Source organism: Cimex lectularius, unplaced genomic scaffold, assembly GCF_000648675.2.
Source record: "Cimex lectularius strain Harlan isolate CLEC.00 unplaced genomic scaffold, Clec_2.1 scaffold90, whole genome shotgun sequence".
NCBI classification, from domain to species: domain Eukaryota; kingdom Metazoa; phylum Arthropoda; class Insecta; order Hemiptera; family Cimicidae; genus Cimex; species Cimex lectularius.
The window spans coordinates 822,094-844,715 of NW_019392684.1; the positions used below are offsets into that span (position 1 = coordinate 822,094).

A 22,622-nucleotide genomic window follows, 5' to 3' on the forward strand; every position below is an offset into this window, starting at 1 on the left:
CTCCCACGACAGGAAAAGGGGAAACGGCCTCTTTTCATCTGGTGGGGATGACTGTCAGCAGAAAACTAATATTAAATCGCTCCTTTATTCTATTATTCTAACACTATTGTTTCACTTTCCTTAGATTCTCAATCTGTTTATCACCTTCAAAATGCTTATCCTTCCTGCATTAGATACTGTTAAGATCCTGAGCCAAGAGATCATATTCTACCTGTATTAATGTCTTCAGCAATCTTAACATTTAAACACTTAGTTTTAATACACATATTTAAAATTAAATAAAATTTCAGTTACTTAATCTTTTTATGTAAGGTTTTGGTTGTTTACTTAGTTTAATGAGCGGGATTCGAACCCACGACTTTTAGCTAAATACGCCGCTACTCTAACCACTTGAGCTAATGTGACTTTGATCCACTCCAAAGTCCAAACTCACTAATCATATCCTAAGCTTTCAACACTCCAAAACTTTAGCCATATACTTCAGAATTGTAGGGGCAAGACTATAGAATTGAAAGTTTTTCAGACCCCATGTTCCAATTTTATGAAGGAAATTGGAGGTTCTTTTGTTGCACATTGTTGTTTTCTTCAATGGTTTTGTGTGGAGGTATTTATTAGCATGTGTGTCAATAGCAGAAAATTATCACATTGACTCTTATTTAAGTTGGTGTATAGGACGAAGGAATCCCCAAGTAGTGAGTAGTAATAGGCTTTCAGTATCTACAGACCAACAAAGGTACATACATAAAAAATATTTTAATGATCATTTACAATGGAATATTTTGTTATTCCATTGCTGTGAAGGCAAGAAATAACAATACTATCATTTTCATTAACTGTTATGTCATGTATTAACATTTCCGCCGCTTGGTACACATGCGAATCATGTGAAGAAGAATCGTACAGGTGATCTCCATATTGGTAACTATATCCATGTAATATTGCATTTACTTTTCCCGTTTGACTGATGTGGATTTTACCCTGGAAAATGTCAACATCTTGGCAGTTGCAAGTTTTTAGGTTTAAGCTACCAATGGGAATCTTATCAGAAAGTTTTGTGAATTTTAACGCCGATGCATCTATCTCAATGTGGGTACTTGTCTGAAAAATCAATCAATGTAATAAAAAGTATTTATTATGATTTATTGAATGCTTACCTTATATTCATTAATAACATCAGCAATTTTAAAATCACCAATGTCTAAATTAGCATCATAGACCTTGTGCTCATATGCCAATTGTTCCGAGTAAATTAGTTGACACCAAAAGTTCAAACAGGATGGTATTATTATTCCATTTGGTTTCAACTTAGTTCTAAAAAAGACAAAATTAATAAATACTAAAAAGAACTCATTGGAGCTAAAATTTCAAGTCTTTTTTTTATAATTTTCAATTATCCAAAATCTTTCTATATTGCAAGTGATAAAATTGTTTAAAAATATTATTAAATATAATTATTTATTACCTCAATTGAATAAATTGGGAAAAGTTGTTTTCAGACAATTCCCCGATTGTGTGAAGTAGGTCCACAACAATGACATCGAATAACATTTTTTCGAAATCGTGCAATATATACTCTTCCCATGTTTTAACAATCAACGAGTTTGAATTCAATAATGTTTTGGTGCACTTTTTCAAAGATTCTCCTGATTTATTAATACAAATCACTTTCGAATTATAATTCAAAAATTGAATCCCACCATAAGGAAACGGCGATAAATCAACGATTAACAAATCATTTTTATGTTTAATATCAGCTATTGCATCATACATGAAGTTCAATAAGGATGATGAATTGATATATCTAATAGCTGACTGTTCGATATTTATTAACTTTTTTGTATCAACATCAATCTCGTTTATTTTGTTATGTCTTATTACTAGTTTGCCATTTGTGCAAGAAGCGTATGTTGAAACTTGATCATCAGTCTTGAGATAGTATGAAGTATAACAAGGGAAAATTGCCTGCCCCCAACATGTATAATCTTGAGATAAAGGAGAGGATGAAATTTTATTTTCTTCGTCTAGATATAAATCAAACCAGGCGGCAAACCCATCCAGAAATCCTTGTTTGCAATTAAATGTTACATTTAAATTATTAGCACCGTTAAGATGGTCTTCCATGTTTTTAACGCTGGTGAAATCAACGTTAAACAATTCAATAGGATCACTCAAGAGTTCATAATCCAAATATTTAAGGTACTCCAAATCGTATGGATCGTTGTTCAGATGTGATAAAGAAAGAGGACTCAAATCTTGACAAGGCTTTTTTCTTATTTTTGGTAAATTCATGTACTTTCTAGCGACTGACAAACATTGGATTGGCGCTGCAAACAATGTCGCCCGAAGTGGTATAACATTTCCTGAACGTCCATCTTCCTCGGGTCTCACAATGAGATTATTCCAAGCATGGATTAATGTCTGCAATATCCCTTCTCCAAAAAGGCCTGCATCAACTATTTCACTAACAACTAATGAACATCTTAAAAAAAAATTTAAAAAAATTAAAAGCGATGTAACCAAGATTATGAAACTTCATTTACCTGAATGGAATGTCATTAGGTATCATTAAATTGTTTGATATGTTTTTTAAAAGCTTCACTTTATTTTTAACATTATTTTTGCTAAAAACATCACCAGCTATGTCGTACATTGCTTCAGAGTATTCACAAGCGAAAACGTTTTCAGCACCTTCTTTGATAGCATATAAACTAAAAATAAATCAAACTAAAATTAATAAATTTATTTTAATGAATTTAATAAAACACCATATAAACTCAATTTTATCAATGGTTTTTCAATCTTAAGTTTCTAAATTCTAAAACATTATGATGAACTGTACATTTTGATTTTTGATTAATTATAGGAAAAACTACAAGTAAATAATATTGATCATTTATGTTCATTCTGGTCAAAATTGTAATAATTTCTCTGTGTTATCTGCGCAGTGATTAACCTGAAATTTTGTTGTTATTGATCATTTTAATATGATTGAAAAGGTGAAATACTGAAATGATACAGACCAACCCAGAGAAGATAGGCAAAATAAAATGAACAATAACAACCAAATTTCAACCTATTCTAAAGTTTAACTTAATAAAAATGCACAAAAAGAAAAAAATTCAACATAAAACGAGACTCTAAACATAGTGAAAAATTACATTGATTTTTTTTTTGTGCTTTTCTTATTAGGTTAAAGTTGGATGTTAACTTCTGTATTGTTTTTTTTTCCTCTGTGTTGTGTAGATATTTTGTCCAATTCTTCTGCTTGGTTGTTGTCTCTTTCTTAAGTGTTTTGTTTCATTTTTCTTTCTTTTTGTGCTTTTTAATTATGTTAAAATTGGAAAATAAATTCTGCCCAGGACAAAAAGTTGAATTGTTAGATTAATCCAATTTAGCATAAATTTTCTGCATTTTCGTTCAACGTAATTAAAGAAAATGGTTTACTGCAAGAGTAGTATATTAAACAAAAAAGTTGTTATAAAATTTACCAATCTACACCATGAATTTTTCCAATGAGGTTGAAAATTTGTTTACAGATTTTAAATTAAGCAATTTTTGAAAGATTTAGTGTTTTTTTTACCAGAAATAATTTGAAAATTCTAGATGGGTGTCTTCTTAAAGGAAATTTACTGGTTTTTTCAATGCTTTTCTTTTTACTTCCCCAACAATAAATAGTTCAAGAGCTATAAGTAGATTTACAATGAAAACCATAGAATAGAAATGATAAATGTTGGAGTGAGTATATTCAATCTTCATAAAACTTATCTTTTTATAAAACTAAAAAGTTTAAAAATTTTTTGAATGTAATACAAAAGGGTTGAGAATCAGACCATGGTCCATGAATTTTTTTGTTGCAGCTAAGGTGGAGAAGCCCCTGGCAAACTTTGTCGTACCAGTAGCAAATCACCCTGTATAAATTTAACTATCTGTATATTTTATTAAGAAGTACATTGAAGAAACAATATTTTTTTAAAGTAAACAAAAAAATCTTTGCTTTATTATTCTGGCTATTTTTGAACCTAAGATATAATTTTTTGTGCTAAATTTTTACCTTTGCACTAATTAGATATATTAATGCTATTAGTGGTACAGGCTGAGAATAGTATTAAATTAAATACTCTACTACCTACCTCAAAAGTCCAGTACCAGTGCCAATATCAATGACATTCTTTGATCCGTTTTTAATCATTTTTGATATGGATTCCTTCAGCGCTTTGTTCCTAAAAGAATCATTCAGCATCTTGAAGTGCCATTTTTCAACCAGGAGATTTGTGGCACTTTGAAAATTGTGAAACGCAGGGAGGTAATTTTCGTCCCTCTCTAATGCACTTTTAAAATACTTCCTTGCTTCTTTGACAAATCCTATCCTAAAACATCATTTACTCCATTTATTCAAGTTATAATTTTGAAAATTTGTCCATTATAGTTCTTTGTTTTCATTTTATAAAAGCTAATGTTATTAAAGAAAAATGACCACAAGAAAAAAATGTAATATCTTAACTTTTCATTACCTTAAAAATTTAATATATATTTTATTATGTCTTTAAGTTTATGGAATACTTTTTAAAATGATCAAGCACTATGGTGAGAGGAAAGAAACTCATTTATTTAACAAACAAACACATTAAACTTTTTTTTATTAATATATTGGTCATAATACAATCAAAATGAAATAAACAACTGTAATTATTCAACAAATTAGTCTTCATAAATTTTATCGAAGATTTTTTTAAATATCCAAATTAAAACTCAATATACTATAATTTTATAACAACACAGAATTCTCTCAAGAGTCCAATAAAAAATGTAAATTATGCGCTATCTTAAGCAATGATGTTTGGTGATATTATAATTTTCTCACTCATTTATCTAAAAATTAAAAGTATAACTCAATAGTTCTCACTTTAAATTACAAATCTCTTGGGAGTAAGTAGACTCAAGTAGCACTCATGATTAACTTTTTCTATTGAAAAAAAATCTTATAATATTAAAAAAAAGAGGAAATTTTGAAATAGTCTCTAATCCAACTTCGTATCTATTCTCACTGAGTTGGGGGATGCCAAAATGAATCTGATAGACAAAATCGGAATAGGCAAAGGATAATCGGTTATGATCAACCTACAGAAAATAATATAACTCTTATGGTTTTTTTAAAAATAATATATTAATTTTCAAAATAAAAATATCTTAAAAAAATTCCTTTCTTTCAACACATTTCAAATGTGTCTTCTTACTTTATTTATAAATAAATCCCAACAACATTTGTTTTTAGGGAAATAAGTACATCTTTAAAATTGCCCAAGGTATTAAAATTATAAGTTTTTTATAGTATAACTGTGGTTGGATGTACAAAAGAATTTTCAATTCTTAAATTTACATGCAACGGCTTAGCCTTTCTTAGTTTATCAAACCAAAGATGTACATGTTTTATTAATTTATCATCACAAATATATGTAATAGAATATAAAACAATTTCAGTTTTTAAATATCTCGATTTCATAAATATTTTAGTGTGAATTAGAACACAAGAATTTATACAATGCATGTCGCCCTTTTTAGACCAATAAACAACAGGATATCCTAGAACTATACCGAATGCTGTTGGAACAGACCAATTCTCTTTGTGATTAAAATTTTGTATTTTCTTATCTACCACCTCTTTTGTTAAATCTAAAAATATTCTATTTATATCTTTATTGTAGTGTTCTATTAGCAAAGGTTTCTTTAAATTGTGGCTAATATCAATGAAACAGTAGTAGTCACGTTTCTTTATATTTTCCATAAGAGTATTTTTATTGTAAATCAAAATATTTTCATTGATTATCATTATTTTCAAAAAATTAAAATTCAACGCTTGAACAATTTGAAGATATATTTCTGGCTTGGCGATCTCGCTAAGGTCCCAGAGGTAAGCACACTTCAAACCGAGATTCACTCCCTCGAGATTCAAATAAATTGTTTCATAAAATTTCCTGCCTTTCCTTGGAAAATGCTTTCTCAAAATTGCAATCACCGCATCAAAGTTTTCCACTGAGAACATTTTTTTTTTAAATCACCTTATGAGATGACCACCAAGATTTGTCAATATCTCTTTCTCGCCTGGATAAGTTTCAATTGCTTCTTCATAGCAGGCAAACAAATCTTCAAATCTCTCTTCAGATTGAAGATACAACCCAAATTTATCTAAAACAAAAAATAATATTGATATTTTCTATTTAAACTCTAAACATTTGAAACAATTTATATATAATAAGCTAAAATAATCGCAAAAAGTCCAATATTAATTATCAAGACAAAATGCAAGCTAACAAACTTTAGGGAAATAAGTACTGGATGATTTAAACTTGCTAAAACAAAATTATGTATGTGACAATGATAAATAGCAAAAAAATATTTTTGTAATAAATGTTAATAAATTATAAGTAAAACTTTCTCAATATTTAAGGCTGAAGTTGTTTGAACATATTATGTTTATAAATGATATAATACAGCAAAGTATTAAAAATAGTAACAATAATCTTGTGAGATAGAGTGGGAAACAAATTCAATAAACATTTCATAAAATTAAAAATATCTCCACCCAATATGTTTCCTCACTTCAAACATAATACATGTTTCCGATCTATCAATTAATAAGAATAAGAAAAGTGAATGCACATTAGATTTTTCACATTTGAATTTTGATCGTTAATCAGTGGTAGAAGAGTGTTGAATATACACCCAAAGACACAAAACCAGACACTCGTATTTTGTCGTTTATTTCAAACTATATGCATTTTTATTGTTATATTAATTACAACAAAATTAGTTTAATGTAAATCAAATTAAACAAGATCGGAAATACATTAGTTTTAATAAAAATTATTTAATTAGGATGGCTTGAAAGAAAATTCACCAAAACACCAAAAAATCATTTAGAAATAGATTTGAATTTAACTAGCAATTTATCCCCATTCATTTATTTATTACCTCGTCTGGCCTTGCAGAGGACTTTAAGTCTCCTAGGCATTGAGTTAATAAGCGACGAGATTTCGTCTTGTGAACAGAATCCCATTCTTCAACAAGAGTGGTATGTAGCTTTCAACACTTGTTGGCGAACAATGAATAACTCGTATCTTTATTATGTCCCATACATGTTCTATGGGATTCATGTGCTGGCCAATTCACTGTGTTGATCCCTACAGTCTTCAATTAATGGGTGACAGCTTGAGTTACATGTAGTCGAGCATATCAGGCAAACGAAGTTATCCTCAATAAATTGAGTGAATGAGCTACAGCTTCCAGAAGAACTTCCTCAATGAACCTCTGTGCAATCAAAGATCCAGTATGTATGATAAACAGTTTGGTACGGGCAGTTTCCACCCTGTACATAATCGACTGTCTTTGAAGAAACTGTGACCCACACATGAAACAAAATATTCTCAATGTCTTCATCACACATGGTCCTGGTCATCTGTTGTTCATTGTTAAGTGTCAAGGCTAGATGATGATATGTGTCAGTCACCTTTCTACTCAATGCCTCTCAAGTACCATGGAATGAGGGACATTTATACACAAGACTATTCTCAGTCATCTGATGATTGTTTAACACCCTTAAGCCGAGTTTCCACTGCGCAAAAATTACTCGCAACTGTTTCGCATTGTGGAGAGTTCGTTGGAACTGCAAAACTTTTGGCATGAGGATGTTTCGGGCCGACCGGTTGTTGGTTTTTTAGTGCATATCCAAGTGTTTCGCATTGTTTGTATCACTCTGCGTAAAAATGCACTGGTTTTGAGTATAAGAATGAACAAGGAAGAATGCATTTGACTTATCTGAATGTATCACTGCTACCAATTTTTGTGGGATGCTAAAGATAAAACATAATAAATAAAATTTGCTTTTCTTTTTTACATAATATATCGCCTTAAGCAAACGCTAATGCAGCAGTCTGCATAGTTATAAACAGTATGCTTATCTCACGCAACTGATGGCTCACCTTGTTTTGCCTGTAAATTGCAAAATGTTTCGCCTCATGGAAATGGTTAACCCAAGATGGCATTTTGCAAGTATTTCTTGCTTTTAGTCGGGTGAGTGTTTTTTTTTTCACACAGTGGAAACCCAACTTTACATTATGGACTGTTCGGAGTTGGCTGTCTATCAAGGAAATTGTTAAATGACAGTCCAGTAGTGCGATAAGAGCAATAAAATGATTGTCTCTAGCTAAGGTACATCGTATGCCCTAAACCACTGTAGACAATCATGGACGGTAGAGCGTGGAACACCCAGAACTTTGGCTATATAAGATGTCCGTCATTGGCCAAAGCATCTTGCCTGGGGGGAACGTCTTGAATTCAAACAATGCTTAATAATTAATTAATCGTTACATCAAAGAAAACAACTTAAAAAACCAATTAACTTACAAGATAACATTAGAAAGAATGAAATTGAACTGATTTTTTTTCATATTTAATCTAAAGAGAGTAAACGGATTAGTAACACTACACACAAGATAAACAACAAGTTATAAACATTGTGTTTATGTTTTAAGCCAAATATTAATCTTTATGCCTACTTATCATGGAAAATAAGCAAATAAATATGTCTTTGAGAGTATATTAACAACGAAAATATTGCATATTATCTTACACAAAACTGCTAAAAAGTCTGTTTTGAATTGTTGCTTCCATTCAGGTTTGAGCTTCAGTGCGACTAAGAAGTGAGCGAAGGACCTGCCAGGTATATCCTTATCCTCATAGTACTGGGCCAAGTTGATTGAATTTACAGCTACTTCATCCTCGCTCTGCTTTTGCATATTTGTCGTTTAATTCTGGTTCAAAGTATGAAGGCAACAGAACCGTAAGAAATAAACAGTTGGGTAAATATTCATATTCTCATACACCTCATGACTACATTATTCCGGTCCTTTTTCTGAAAATTGCACATGGATATTTTTTTTTTTCATTTGATTTGTGCTATTACTCCACGTTTTTTAATTCAAACTCGTCTCTACAGATCATGATAACGATATAAACAAACTAGAGGTAACAGGTTTAAGACCATAAGTTCATAATCGGAAATGCCAGGTTGTAACTTGGTACTTAACATTCATGAACTAAACGTAGCTTTTAGCAAGGAAAATATAATTAAAAAATAAATTAATTTAAAAAAATACATTTTTTCTCTTTTCATCATGACTCATTTTACACGACTGTATACAATGATCTTTTGATGCAGAGTTAAGAGAAAGAATTTTTGAGTGTTAACCCTGTAGGGATATTTTTCCTAAAACACACTACAAAAAAACTAAAGAATCATAAAATTTTAAATATATAAATGAAAAAAGAAAAGAAAAATAGTAAACCAGAGCTTTAAGATATTTATGAACTGTGTAAAGTGTTACATGTATAGATCACTTCTTACTCCTGGTAGGTGGCATGGTCTTGATGAAAAAATCCTATTAAATTGTTACTGCCAAGCTTTCAACCTATTTAAGGTCATAATCAGGACAAAATAGATGTCTACAAATAATTATCATAATTAACTTTTTAATAGATGGTTTTCAAATTGCTTTGAAGACATAAATTGTTTTGCCCTGATGATGACCTTAAAATAGGTTGAAAGCTCGGCAGTAACAATTTAATTTGTTCTCTTTAAGACCACACTGAGATCCAGATTATTTATGATATTTATGAACCTTAGAAAAAGAGAGATAAAACAATAAATAAATATATTTCAATAAATTCATATATATTCAGATAGCTCAGGTGGTTGAGCAGCGGCGTATCAAATGTTCGAATCCCTCTCGTGCCATTAATTTTTTTTTCGTCTCATCTAAAAACCTTAATTGTAATATATTTCAATAATTAATCTATTGAATAAAAACATTCAACTGTTCAAAAAAAGTTTTCATGATAAACCATTGTAACAATTTGATTCCATTAGAAAATAAGAACTGCAGAACTTTTATTTCTCTTGCAAAAAAATCAGTTGCAACTTTCCGTTTTTGTGTCTAATTAAAAAATAAAACAAAAACTATTGAATTAAAAATTCAATTTATTAAAAAGAAAAGAAATTAATAAAAATAATCAAATAAAAAAACTTGTTTGGAACTTAAAAAATTGACTACCTTTAGGTTTTGAAATCACTAAAAAAAAAATTAAAATATAAAAGGAATAATGTACACATAAAACAACTGTCTCACTGTCCTATTAAATTTAGCCTCAATGGTCTTTCTCCATATGCAGTTCAACCCAGAAGAAAGACTTGATAAATTTCATTTTCCCATGGCACATGCCCAATTCTGCACAACTTGCTGTTACTAAGGGCAAGCAAGAAAAGCCAAGTCTATTTAACTTGTTACAGAACAAGAAATCATTATGTTCTGGTTAAAAATTAAAATATAATTTACTAAGTTTTATCACACAGATAAAAATAGGTAGGACACTAATTTTATATATAATTTATTAATCAAACTTTCATTAAATATAGATTTTTTTTTTGTTAACAAATTTTGGAAAATATTTAATGCAAAATGCCATTTAAACATTTTATATGCTGTGATGTGTTGAACCATGTTTATTTTGCCAGTCCTTAAATTTATCCAAATTAGACACTGTTGGCTTTGTCCTTTCGAAGGAACACAATACATCTGATGTTTCGATTGGTTTCAAATTCTTCACTCTTTTGCTCAATTCGACACCTTAAAAAAAAAAATTAATAAGTTATTATTGTCAAATTTGAATATTTCTTACCGTCTCCTAAAACAGGGAATAGTGGACGCATAGCTTCCATAGCCGTTTCTTTACAGACCAGTTTGATATCTGATCCTGAATACCCTTCACATCTCTGTAAAAAAACATGTTTAATTTAAAACTAATTTAGTTTTATATTTTATATGCTAATTTGAAAATTACGGAAGCGAGTGCAGGATAGTCTATGTTAACTTGAAGTTTAAATTTAGTGTTAATTATTGGCGGTAAATATCTCTTGAGTAATTTCTTCCTAGCTTCTGTATTTGGCAAGTCTACAAATATGTGTTTTTCAAGACGTCGAAGAATTGCTGTATCTAGATCCCTAAATTGATTTTTTTTTTAAATTTACATAAAAAATAATTTATTAAATGTTAAAATAAATTAAATTACCATGGGAGGTTTGAAGTGGTCAGGAGAAATATTTTTTTATCACATTGAATTAATCCATCCAACTGTACAAGAAATTCAGATTTCAGTCTTCTCGAAGCTTCGTGTTCAGTTGGACTTTCTCTTTTTGAAGCTAGCGAATCAACTTCATCGATGAAAATAGTGGAAGGTGCCTGAAGTCTTGCCAATTCAAACATCACCTAAATGTAATATCTACAATATTAATTTTAATTAAACAAGTTAACGACGTACTTACTCTAACAAGTTTTTCAGACTCTCCTCTCCATTTACTGATCAAGGATGAAGCGGATATGTTGAAAAAAGTTGTATTGCATTCTGTAGCAACGGCTTTTGCGAGAAGAGTTTTTCCTACAAATTAATTAATTTATGCTATTGCTATTAAAAATGTATTTTTTGTGCATTGCATAGTAACCAGTTCCGGGAGGACCGAAGAGCAAAAGCCCTTTCCATGGCGTTAGAATGCCTTCAAACATTTCAGGATATTTAGATGGGTAAACAACAGCTTCTTTCAGCAGTTGTTTTGCAGTATCCAAACCAATTACATCATCCCATTTAACATTCAAATTTCTGTCTATTACCTCCTAGTTGTATGTTTTTTATTAGTAAATAAACATTAATATACGTACATTATGTTTTTATTACTTTTGATATTATGTCAGCAAAACTTCTCCATTCTTCAGAATAACCTTCAAAATGGCCCAAACCTTTCCAGAGACGTTCATGACCGTCATTTTGACCAACTTGGGTAATAAACAATGAGGAAGAGTTGACTTTCAAATTTTCATTTGCATCCCCTGCTGATGGATTTTTTATTTCTTTGCTCTTAAACAATTTTTTATCTTGATTCCTCTTAACAATTGGAGCATTCACGGGGGATTCCAGTTTCTTGCTAATTTTTGGATATTTTTGGAACCTCAGATAGTAGTAGCATTCATAGTCTTTTACAACTGTATACAGGTCAATATTGTCACAAAGAGCGTACATATTCGGGACTCTCGCTTCTGAATCAAATTGCATAGCAGTCTCAACATATCTGGCAACAGTAATTATTAAACATTTTGATTTTTAAGAATTGATCTCACTAAAATAATTGTGAACCATGAGCTCACTGACTCATAGACCAACACCAAGAAACAAACTCCAACGTAATTGTGTTCAATATCATTAAGAAGTATTTCAAGTTTAGACACCTCATTCATGCATGCATCACACACTCAACCATTTCAAAACTTACCCTTCATCAAGCAAGTATTGCTTTATCAATACCATTAAATTTATTTTCCTGTTTTTTGCCTTTTTTTCCTCCTGTAAAGATGAAAATATGGAACCCATAAGCAAGCATATTTACAATATTTATAGACAATATGTACATATACATAATATACTGATATTTACAATATTTATTATTTACATATAATTTCATTTCCATGTTCAAGAGCAGTGCAAAATTCAGTTGGTAAACAAGTTAAATGGACTGAGTGCCGGTATTTTTGGAAAAAAAACCTATATGTAACTACGTCAAATTTGAACTCAGAGCCGCTGGATTTGAACCCAGGACCTTTACCTTTCAGTGATTAGTCAGTGCCTTTAACCATTGCAACCACTGTCACCCCAAAAAGTATACTTAAAAAACACTATGTACCCCAGATGGCAAAAAAATGAAAGCCAATTTAGTATAGAATATGAAAGAATTACTTGTAATATTTTACAAATTGAGCAGAACAATACAATTCCTTTTTCTTGGTTTTATTTATTTTTAATTCAGGGTTAGGTGTGAAAATGTATTCATACTAGGAGTATGATCCTAACAGATCTGACTAAGACTCTTTGGCGAATGCCAAAATTCTTTGAAAATAAGTAATAGACAAATTTCAAACATTAATTAAAACAAGAGTTTTGAAGAAAAATAAATTATTGTTCTGCCATATAAATGTGATATCAGTTTGAACTGAATTTTACATACAGATATAACTTTTAATGACAGGTGCAGATGAACTAAGAATGTTTCTACATACCGTTTCCTTAACTTTACACGACTTCTCAATGAGAGAAAAATTAATTTCTGCAGTCATTATTTTCTCAGCTTTGGTTTTAAATGAATTAAATATTAACACTTTTAAAGGAATTGTTAACTATCAATGAGCATAAGTCAGCCTGTTGTCATGGAATTAGATAAACAATTGTTTTGAAATTAATGCATTGTTTAATATTTTGCGTTTTTTCTTTATTTTAAAAAGAAATTATTCAGAATGGGTTGTCTTAACAAAATTAATTGATTCTTCCAAGGAGGCCCTTCCAAAATAAAAATCTGTTAATTATCATTATTGAATGATATTTTTAGAATAAAAAACTTTTTAAATATACAATAAATGTAATGAAAAACTGAAAGTTTAAATATGATGGTTTTTTAACGATTAAATGTTAGTTTCAATGTTTAATTGTTCTAGTTTTAATAGAGACTTTTAAACATACTTGCTAAAACTCCATTAAACCTCTGTAAAGGTTGCTACTTCGCAGGTTTGGTATGATAACGTGTTATATACCTCATTAGTTTGAAACTTTTTTTTTATTATTAAGGACACCTGTAAAAAAATATTTTTTAAAATAATATGATTAGGTATTCGTTGTTGAAAGTGGCAAATTTCCGACAGGTACGTCTATTTGTATATAATACATTCTCATATACAATTGAATTTACTTTTGAATCGTAAGTTTATTTTGTGTAAATACAAATTTGTATATTGTGTTTGATAAGTGTAAAAACAGATTTTTCTTGTTTTAAGGTTGCTAAATTTAAAAAAATGCAAAACTTGTTTGGTAATGTCAAGTATAATGTCTGTATGCCTATGTGTCTATAATGTCTAAAGTATAATGTCAATGTATGCATAAGCAACTGACTGAGAAGTGACTTTTTATCATTAAATCACATTTCAAAAATAAAATGCCATTCCCACCCAAAAATGAAGAAAAAAGTAAAATCGAGTTCATTTTTATTTGCCGTGTGCCTATTTTACCTTGAAATTGTTGTGGTTCCTTTTGCAATTTAATGGTGATTAAAATGTCTTCATTTATGTGGTTAAATATGTGATTTAATCATTATGCATCAATGGAAGCTCAACGAGATACTTATTTCTTTTATTTAGACATTTTTGATTCTGAACATATTCATAGGACATTTAAAACCAAATAATCATCACTAAAAGGCATACCGCACAACATATTAATACTTTTAGGTTTAAGCATCATATTACATACATACATTATATGTTTAATAGTGTTATTTTGACAAACAAGAATGTTGTTTAATAAAAAACAAATATCCCTGCATTTTTCTGCTCAAAAAGACTTGTATTTATTTATTTAATAACTAGACATCAAGAATAATAGTCAAATTAAAACATTAATAACTTGTGGTTTACCTTTATAGATCCTTTTATACTCTTTCAATTATTTATTATATTATAGAGAAAATCAATTCAATTTCATCCTGTTCAGAGCCAACGTCGAGTGAATTACATTTTTTTTCCTTAAAAATATGGTTTTAAGTCGAAGATCTGACCCAGGCAGTTTTGGCCAATGATGGACTATCTGTTACATGGTCTAAGACGGTTGTGCCGCGTTCTACCATCCATGATGTGGTTTAGGGCCACTGGAGGTCTCGAAGAGAAGGTAGAGGTTGACTGCGACAGCTAGGGATGATGGTTTTATTGCTCTTACTGCACTACTGAACTGTTCCTTGACAGGCCGTCATACTCCAACGGTCCGTAATGTAAGGGTGAGCTCTAAAACAGTCATCAGAAGGCGTTGTGAGATTAGCCTAGTTCTGCGTTAGGCTCTCTTTGATTGAGAAATTGAACAATAATTAATTATAAAACATTATTATGTGATATTAAGTTAATTAGATGTTTTGTTTGCACTTGTACACCTAGAATAACTTTTAAATTTTTCTGACTCACTTAATATTTCATTTTTGAAACAAGGTAAAATAGATTTCCATGGACAAGGGTGTTGGGTTATTAAAATACTTCAGTAATTTGATTTTTTTTTAATGTACTTTTTCATTATGGAATGTCTTCAATAAACCAATACCATTATACGGATGAAAAAAATTGTTAAGAAAAGACTGACTCAGTAAAATAAATTATTTTTAAATCTATAAATGCAGTAGAGTTTTTCCAATATTATTTATCAAAATAGTTTGTTCATTTTATTTTATTTTTTAAAATATGTTTTGTCAATGTTTTGAGTTCAAAGTTACTTTACAAATATTTATTAGATTTCGTGGTCCACTTGACGAAATAAATTCTTTTCAATTAATTAAGGTTTTGGTTGAGATAAAAGAGTGAGTGTCACAAGCAGGATTTGAACCCACGACCTTCGGCTAAATACACCGCTGCTCTACCACTTGAGATAACGTGACTTCGATCCACTCGGACACTTCCTATCTCAACCCCACACACACTATTTAGTTGAAGGTCGTGGGTTCGAATCCCGCTTGTGACACTCACTTTTTTATCTCAACCAAAACCTTAATTGAAAAGTTACTTTACAAATTCATTAATTTCGTGGTCCACTTGACAAATTAATATATTATAATTAATTAAGGTTTTTAGTTGAGATAAAAAAGTCAATGGCACGAGCGGGATTCGAACACACGATCTTCGGCTTGATACGCCGCTGCTCTACTACTTGAGCTATCGTGACCTCGATCCACTCGGACACCAACTTCCCATCTCAACCCCACCTTTTGAATTTTCACCCCTTTTTGCCACTTTTCAAATGTTGTGTAATCTATTTGATTCTCGGCGACAAATGAAATGGCCACGGAGAGCTTTAGTGAAGTATAATTCATTTTAAATCATTAAATTCACTAATTTTTTAGTCCGCTTGACTAATTAATATGTTACAATTAATTAAGGTTTTTAGTTGAGATAAAAAGAACGAAGATCGTGGGTTCGAATCCCGCTCGTGCCATTGACTTTTTTATCTCAACTAAAAACCATAATTAATTATAATTACTTTACAAAGTTAAAATATGTGGCAATCTAAACATAATTCACTGATGACTTGTGTCGAACTAAATTACTATCCTTAGCTTTTTAAAAAAATTTTCCACAACATTTTCAGAAAAGGTCCATTATAGCCCCTTTGTTTTATAATATAAATATACATTCAAATTTCTAGTTTGGGGTTTATTATTAACATTATTTCCTCATTTTTTAAAAAGAATATTCATAAATTGTAATTTACTGTTTAGGTTCGTCCAAGGAATATTTTACCATTTTTGCAAAAAAATGAATTGCTGTACGTTAAACGGCAATGTAGCCCTTCAGCAGTTTATTTTCAATCAAGAAATTATTGTAAAAAAAAGGATGGTGGTAGCGAAGATGGAGATGGTAAACCGCCACCTCATCCGCCACTTTCTTCATACGATAATGAGGATGGAAAAGATCACACTCAGACAACTTTACCGGCTTCAGTCGTCGTACCAGAGGTCTGGCCGCAAGTGCCTCTCATTGCCATCAACAGGAACCCAGTATTTCCCAGGTTCATCAAACTTATTGAGGTAAATTATACTTCTCTCATATTTTCTATTTTATTCATTCGTATTAATTATGAAATTTTGGAGGTAAATAAATAGTCATAACATATAAATTTCAAAATCAATTATGTTTTATTTTAATTGTTTATTAGCAAATGATAAGGATTTTTTTTTTTATTGAAAGAGGTTTTTCACCAAGTTTGAATTTAATGTGTGGTGATTAGTGACCATTATTCAATAATTATTCAGATATCGTGAGATGCGGTCTGGTGTGATGTAGGTTTCAGAAAAACATTTTCTTTATCGTGCCAACGTTTCGATCTTTATTGAGATCATCTTCAGGGCCTGGGATTTACAAACATTGTTTAAATTTAACAAATACATGTAGAATGTGGAAAAAGTGAATTTATACAATGCAAAAACATATATTTTTTGTATTCAATCAAATTATTTCTACTCACTCAAAGTGTTTGTTTTCTGCGTAAGTGCCATTCTTGTGTGTCGTATTGAGAGTGCCAGTGAGATATTGCTGTTTTATGTTTATATATGTTGGATTTTGAAGGGGTGGGGAAGAAAGTCGGTATAGAAAGACATTTTTGTATAAGGAGTCGACGTCTTTGAGGTGAAAACTCCTAATTATGAATTTAATTTTAGATAACACATCCAGATTTAATAGAACTGATAAGAAGAAAAGTACGGCTGAATCAACCGTATGCTGGTATTTTCTTAAAAAAGAATGAAGAGTAAGTTGAGGAAGAATGTTCAATTCAAATCATCATATTAATTTGTTTCCTTTTAAGGAATGAAAAACAGGCCATTACTAATATCGATGAGGTGTATAAAGTTGGAACGTTTGCACAAATACACGAAATGCAGGATTTGGGCGATCGCCTGCGCTTGGTTGTCATGTCGCATAGAAGGATTCGTTTATTAGCACCAATTTTCGAAGAAATTGAACAAACCGGTAAGAATAGCACTTAACAACAATAATATCACTTTTTTTTGTTTATATGTATATATTGAAATTTATGTATTAATATTTCTTAAGAAAATGTTACAGAATCTAGAAGAAAAAGGACTGCAAGAAAACTCAAGGAGCTTGGCCTTAATACAGACAAAGCCAAACAGGAAGAGCCTGATCAAGAATCTAGAACGAGCACTAAATCGCAGACAATACTCATGGTTGAAGTTGAAAATGTACAGCATGAAAAATTTAAAACAACCGAGGAAATTAAAGTATAAATATTAAAGTTCATTGTATGAAAAATATCTTTGATTAAATATTTATTTTTTATTGTTTTTTTCTATTAGGCATTGACTCAAGAAGTCATCAAAACAATTAAGGATATAATTAGCCTAAATCCATTGTATAGAGACACTTTGCAGCAGATGTTACACCAAGGGCAGAGAGTAGTCGATAATCCTGTTTATTTATCAGACCTAGGTGCTGCTCTTACTGGAGCTGAACCTGCTGAACTTCAAGCTGTTTTGGAGGAAGTAGATGTATGATTACTTTTATTTTATTATTATTTTGATGAATTGTAACGTTAATATTTAACAAATTGCTAAAGTCTGGTCAAATTGGTTGCTAAGTGTTGCAGTATTGGTGATTGAATTTTAAGTTACGAGTTAATAAATTAATTTTACATGATTTTTTGCCAGGTGCCCAAAAGACTGATGCTTTCTTTAGCCCTTCTAAAAAAAGAATTAGAGTTAAGCCGCCTTCAACAGAAAATTGGCAGAGAAGTCGAAGAAAAAGTAAAACAGCAACACAGGAAGTATATACTTCACGAACAGCTGAAAGTAATTAAAAAAGAACTCGGCCTGGAGAAAGATGACAAAGATGCAATTGAAGAAAAGTTCAGGGAAAGAATCAAGGTGGAAAAAGAAATCTGTAATGTTATTATTTGAAATGTAAAATAACTTTTTTTAGGATAAAAATGTACCAAAAAATGTCATGGAAGTGTTGAATGAAGAACTTAATAAATTGGGATTTTTAGAAAGTCATTCTTCAGAATTTAAGTATGTTTAACACTTATGAAAATTTGTTTGTCCAAGTGTTCAGCATGTTTGGCTATTTTGATAATTATGAGTGTGCTTCTTTTTTTAGTGTGACACGGAATTATTTAGATTGGTTGACCTCGCTTCCCTGGGGTTTGACGAGTTCTGAAAATTTAGATTTGTGTCAGGCTGTTAAAATATTGGATGAGGATCATTATGGAATGGATGATGTGAAAAAAAGAGTTCTGGGTACTACATTATTCCTTAATTATAACATATTTTTAATTTTTTTAATGTTAAAATTGCAAATTACTTTTAAGAATTCATTGCTGTAAGCCAGTTAAAAGGCAGTACACAAGGCAAAATATTATGTTTCTATGGCCCACCTGGTGTTGGCAAGACTAGCATAGCAAAGTCGATAGCAAGAGCTCTTAACAGAGAGGTAATAATTTCTTCAGTTTTCCTTTATTAATTTAAAAATATATATTAAACAATGTTTTATAGTATTTCAGATTCAGTGTAGGTGGCATGACTGATGTCGCGGAAATCAAGGGACATAGAAGGACCTACGTTGGAGCAATGCCTGGTAAAGTAATTCAATGCTTGAAGAAAACAAAAACTGAAAATCCTCTAATTCTTATTGATGAAGTTGATAAGATAGGAAAGTAAGTTTTCATTTTATTTAAAAAATTAACTTTCAGATAAATAAATGTGTATTTTATTAGGGGATTTCAAGGTGATCCGGCATCAGCTTTGTTAGAAATGTTGGATCCTGAACAAAATGCAAACTTCCTTGATCATTATTTAGACGTACCGGTCGATTTGTCAAAGGTACTCATGCAGGAATTTTTGATTAAAGATTATGTTTTCTAATTTTAATTTGTACAAAATATTTTAGGTACTTTTTATATGTACAGCAAATGTGACTGATACAATTCCAGAACCGCTACGTGATAGAATGGAAATGATTGATGTGTCTGGGTACATAGCGGAAGAAAAATTGGCAATCGCTAAACAGTACCTTTTGCCACAAGCAATGAGGGAATCAGGACTTTCTAAAGAACAGGTTTAAATCAGTAATGTTCTTTTGAAATTCGAATTCAATACTTTATCAATTCTCTAATTTTTTTTATATATTGTAGATTAATTTAGAAGATGATGCTTTAAACCAAATCATTAAGTTTTACTGTAGGGAAAGTGGTGTCAGAAATTTGCAAAAACACATAGAAAAGGTAAGTTAGAATCATAGTAGTTTTAACTTGCATGGTCAAAGGTTAACATAAGTCGCTGGTAACACCAGTGCGTCTGTCTATTCAGTACAGTACATAATTATGTACAATTTTACACAATGAGTGTTTTAAAAAAGGAGATAAAATTATCTCATTTAAAACACAATTTCTTTGCTTAATTTTTTCTAACTGAACATTTTAAATAACAAGCCTGAAAATTTATCTCTTAAACTGTCTATATATAAATTAATTTAAATTGTAAACATATTGCAAAGAAAAATGTTAATAAATTAATTTTCTATTGCATTAGCAATTAGTTGCTTTCAGGAGTTAATAAATGTTAATTGTACATAAAAAATCAAGGATAAGGCAAAGTTGAGAGAAAGAAAAATACTTAATTCCTTCGTCAAGCTTTCAACGATCACTTCATCAGGACTATGAAATTATTTCTAGTGATTCAAATGGTTAATAATTATAAATATTTACTTACAATATTAAAAATTAAGGCTTCAATTAGAATGAATTTATGAGTTTTAGTTTGTGTCTTTTTTTTCTTCCAAATTCATCTTATCCCTGATTTTTTTATGTACAATTATAATAAATGTTAATCTTATAATAAATATTAAATATTAATTTCACTAATTTCATGATCCGCTTGACCAATTAAATCATTACAATTAATTAAGGTTTTTAGTTGAGATGAAAAAAAGTCAATGGCACGAGTGGGATTCGAACCCACGATCTTCGGCTAGATACGCCAGATCTTCAATACCACTTGAGCTATCGTGACCTCGATCCACTCAGACATCAACTTCCTATCTCAACCCCATCTTATGAGTTTTCCCTCCTTTTTGCCATTTTTCAAATATCGTGTAATCATAATTTTTCATCTCAACTAAAAACCTTAATTAATTGTAATGATTTAATTGGTCAAGCGGACCACGAAATTAGTGAATTTAATGAATTAATATGAAGTATACTTCACTAAAGCTCTCCGTGGCCATTTCAATTGTCGTCGAGAATCCAAACCGATTACACAAAATATATGAAAAAAAATGTCCGAGTGGATCGAGGTCACGATAGCTCAAGTGGTAGAGGAGCGGCATATCTAGCCGAAGATCGTGGGTTCGAATCCTGCTCGTGCCATTGACTTTTTTTCATCTCAACTAAAAACCTTAATTAATTGTAATTAAATATTAATAATAAATATTAAAATATAATAAATAATATTAAGCTTATCTCATCAAGGAGTAAATAATGTTATTATTTAATATTGACTATTTAAATCAATTGTACTTTCCAAGAAGATTGTTTTCTCAAAAATTAAAGTTACGTTGTTATAATAGAGATATAATGTTTTTTAAATGTATTTTAGGTTGCTAGAAAAGTTGCTTTTAAAGTGGTAAAAAAAGAATCAGAGAAGATAGTAGTAACAAAAGACAATTTGGAGGAGTTCGTTGGAAAGCCGATGTTTTCTCATGCTAGAATGTACGAAATAATGCCAGTTGGTGTTGTTATGGGACTTGCATGGACGGCCATGGGTGGCTCCACTTTTTACATAGAAACGGCGCTAAGTAAATTGCCAACATTCGACAAGGACAAACCTGAACATAAATCTGATGGGTCGCTTGAACTGACTGGCCATTTAGGAGATGTTATGAAAGAATCGGCAAGAATCGCTCTTACTGTCGCCAAAAATTACTTGCTTCAAGTAGACCCAACAAACAGGTTCCTACTGACAAATCATATCCACTTGCACATACCTGAGGTAAGTTCTTTTAAACATCAATTATCATATCATGTATATATTGTGCTGCAGCTGAAACCCGTTTATCCGGACCCTGATTTCGGACTTCTGGATTATCCAGTCCTGTTTGTTAAAATAATTTTTATAAATTTTTCATAATTCTCAATGTATGTATATAAATAAAAATTTAAAAAAAGGTGTATCCTATTTTAAAAGACTAGAAATTGCTGTGTTGTGTTGTTGTTATGTTGGCTTCTATTGAAAAGTTTTTTTTTTTATGTATATTTTTATTAGGTATTTTTTACCTATAAATTTTTTGCAAAACACATGTCTGGCCTTTAAACAAAAGTCAATAAAGACTTACCTATACAAACAAAAATTTCTAGAAATTCTAGCGAACCTTCCGCATGCTACCTTAGCATTTACTGATGGGTCGAAAAGCTCAAATGGAGTAGGAGCTGCTTTTACACCCAATGATAGGAAATATCTTTTCTCTCTTTCTCCAGTGTGCAGCAATTTTAGTGCTGAGCTAGTGGCAATACATAAATGTATACATATAATCTGCCCAACAAGTAAAATATTATTAATACGTTCTGACTCGCTCTCTGCCTTGTCAGCATTGAATGATCCCTTTACACATAACCATCTCAAATATTTAAGGCATTAAAACATCTTTCTCAGAGAGGCATTGGGGTTGTTTTTTGTGGGTTCCTGGTCACAGCGGCATTGCTGGAAATGAGATTGCGGATAGGGCAGCCTGAGAGGCAGCCATTTCAGGGCAGTTAGTAAGAGAAGTTCCAGGCAACGATTATATTTCAAATATAAAATTAGAAATCTGGTATAGATGGGAAAAAGACTGGCACGATGTTGGGGAAAATAAGCTTAGAGAAATAAAACTAACAGTTAAACCTTGGCCGAGTTCAATCAGGACTAACCGTAGGGAAGAGGTGATTCTCACAAGATT

General features: G+C 30.7%; 3 protein-coding genes across 6 annotated transcripts; 1 reads left to right on the top strand and 2 right to left on the bottom strand.

Annotated features, from left to right (window-relative positions):
* Positions 1-738: 738 nt before the first annotated feature.
* On the bottom strand, positions 739-9,072 carry LOC106666548 (protein arginine N-methyltransferase 9-like). The gene is made up of 7 exons (XM_014393824.2): positions 8,627-9,072; positions 6,057-6,183; positions 4,131-4,367; positions 2,541-2,708; positions 1,463-2,479; positions 1,155-1,311; positions 739-1,098 (listed from the first exon to the last, which is right to left on the bottom strand). The coding sequence occupies exons 1-7, from the start codon at positions 8,790-8,792 to the stop codon at positions 754-756; spliced, it is 2,217 nt and encodes a 738-aa protein (XP_014249310.1). The 5' UTR covers positions 8,793-9,072; the 3' UTR covers positions 739-753.
* A 1,390-nt stretch (positions 9,073-10,462) lies between these two features.
* Positions 10,463-13,654, bottom strand: LOC106666530 (katanin p60 ATPase-containing subunit A-like 2). Of its 3 annotated transcripts, XM_014393803.2 has the most exons (9): positions 13,155-13,319; positions 12,374-12,444; positions 11,782-12,172; positions 11,552-11,720; positions 11,375-11,487; positions 11,122-11,318; positions 10,894-11,053; positions 10,732-10,825; positions 10,463-10,679 (listed from the first exon to the last, which is right to left on the bottom strand). In XM_014393803.2, the coding sequence occupies exons 1-9, from the start codon at positions 13,209-13,211 to the stop codon at positions 10,528-10,530; spliced, it is 1,404 nt and encodes a 467-aa protein (XP_014249289.1). In that variant the 5' UTR covers positions 13,212-13,319; the 3' UTR covers positions 10,463-10,527. The 3 variants fall into 3 exon arrangements, with proteins under 3 accessions (XP_014249289.1, XP_014249290.1, XP_024081497.1); XM_014393804.1 differs by lacking the exons at positions 12,374-12,444; positions 13,155-13,319 and adding an exon at positions 13,612-13,654 and having other exon boundaries at positions 10,464-10,679; XM_024225729.1 differs by lacking the exon at positions 12,374-12,444 and having other exon boundaries at positions 10,464-10,679; positions 13,155-13,228.
* Positions 13,654-21,832, top strand: LOC106666438 (lon protease homolog, mitochondrial-like). Of its 2 annotated transcripts, none has more exons than XM_024225727.1 (15): positions 13,654-13,790; positions 16,397-16,705; positions 17,336-17,424; positions 17,482-17,645; positions 17,730-17,917; positions 17,993-18,184; positions 18,344-18,559; positions 18,615-18,703; positions 18,792-18,931; positions 19,003-19,124; positions 19,187-19,347; positions 19,408-19,513; positions 19,581-19,748; positions 19,825-19,914; positions 21,287-21,832. In XM_024225727.1, exons 1-15 carry the CDS (start codon positions 13,749-13,751, stop codon positions 21,815-21,817), a joined length of 2,607 nt encoding a protein of 868 aa, XP_024081495.1. In that variant the 5' UTR covers positions 13,654-13,748; the 3' UTR covers positions 21,818-21,832. The 2 variants fall into 2 exon arrangements, with proteins under 2 accessions (XP_024081495.1, XP_024081496.1); XM_024225728.1 differs by having other exon boundaries at positions 17,742-17,917.
* The last annotated feature ends 790 nt before the right edge of the window (positions 21,833-22,622 follow it).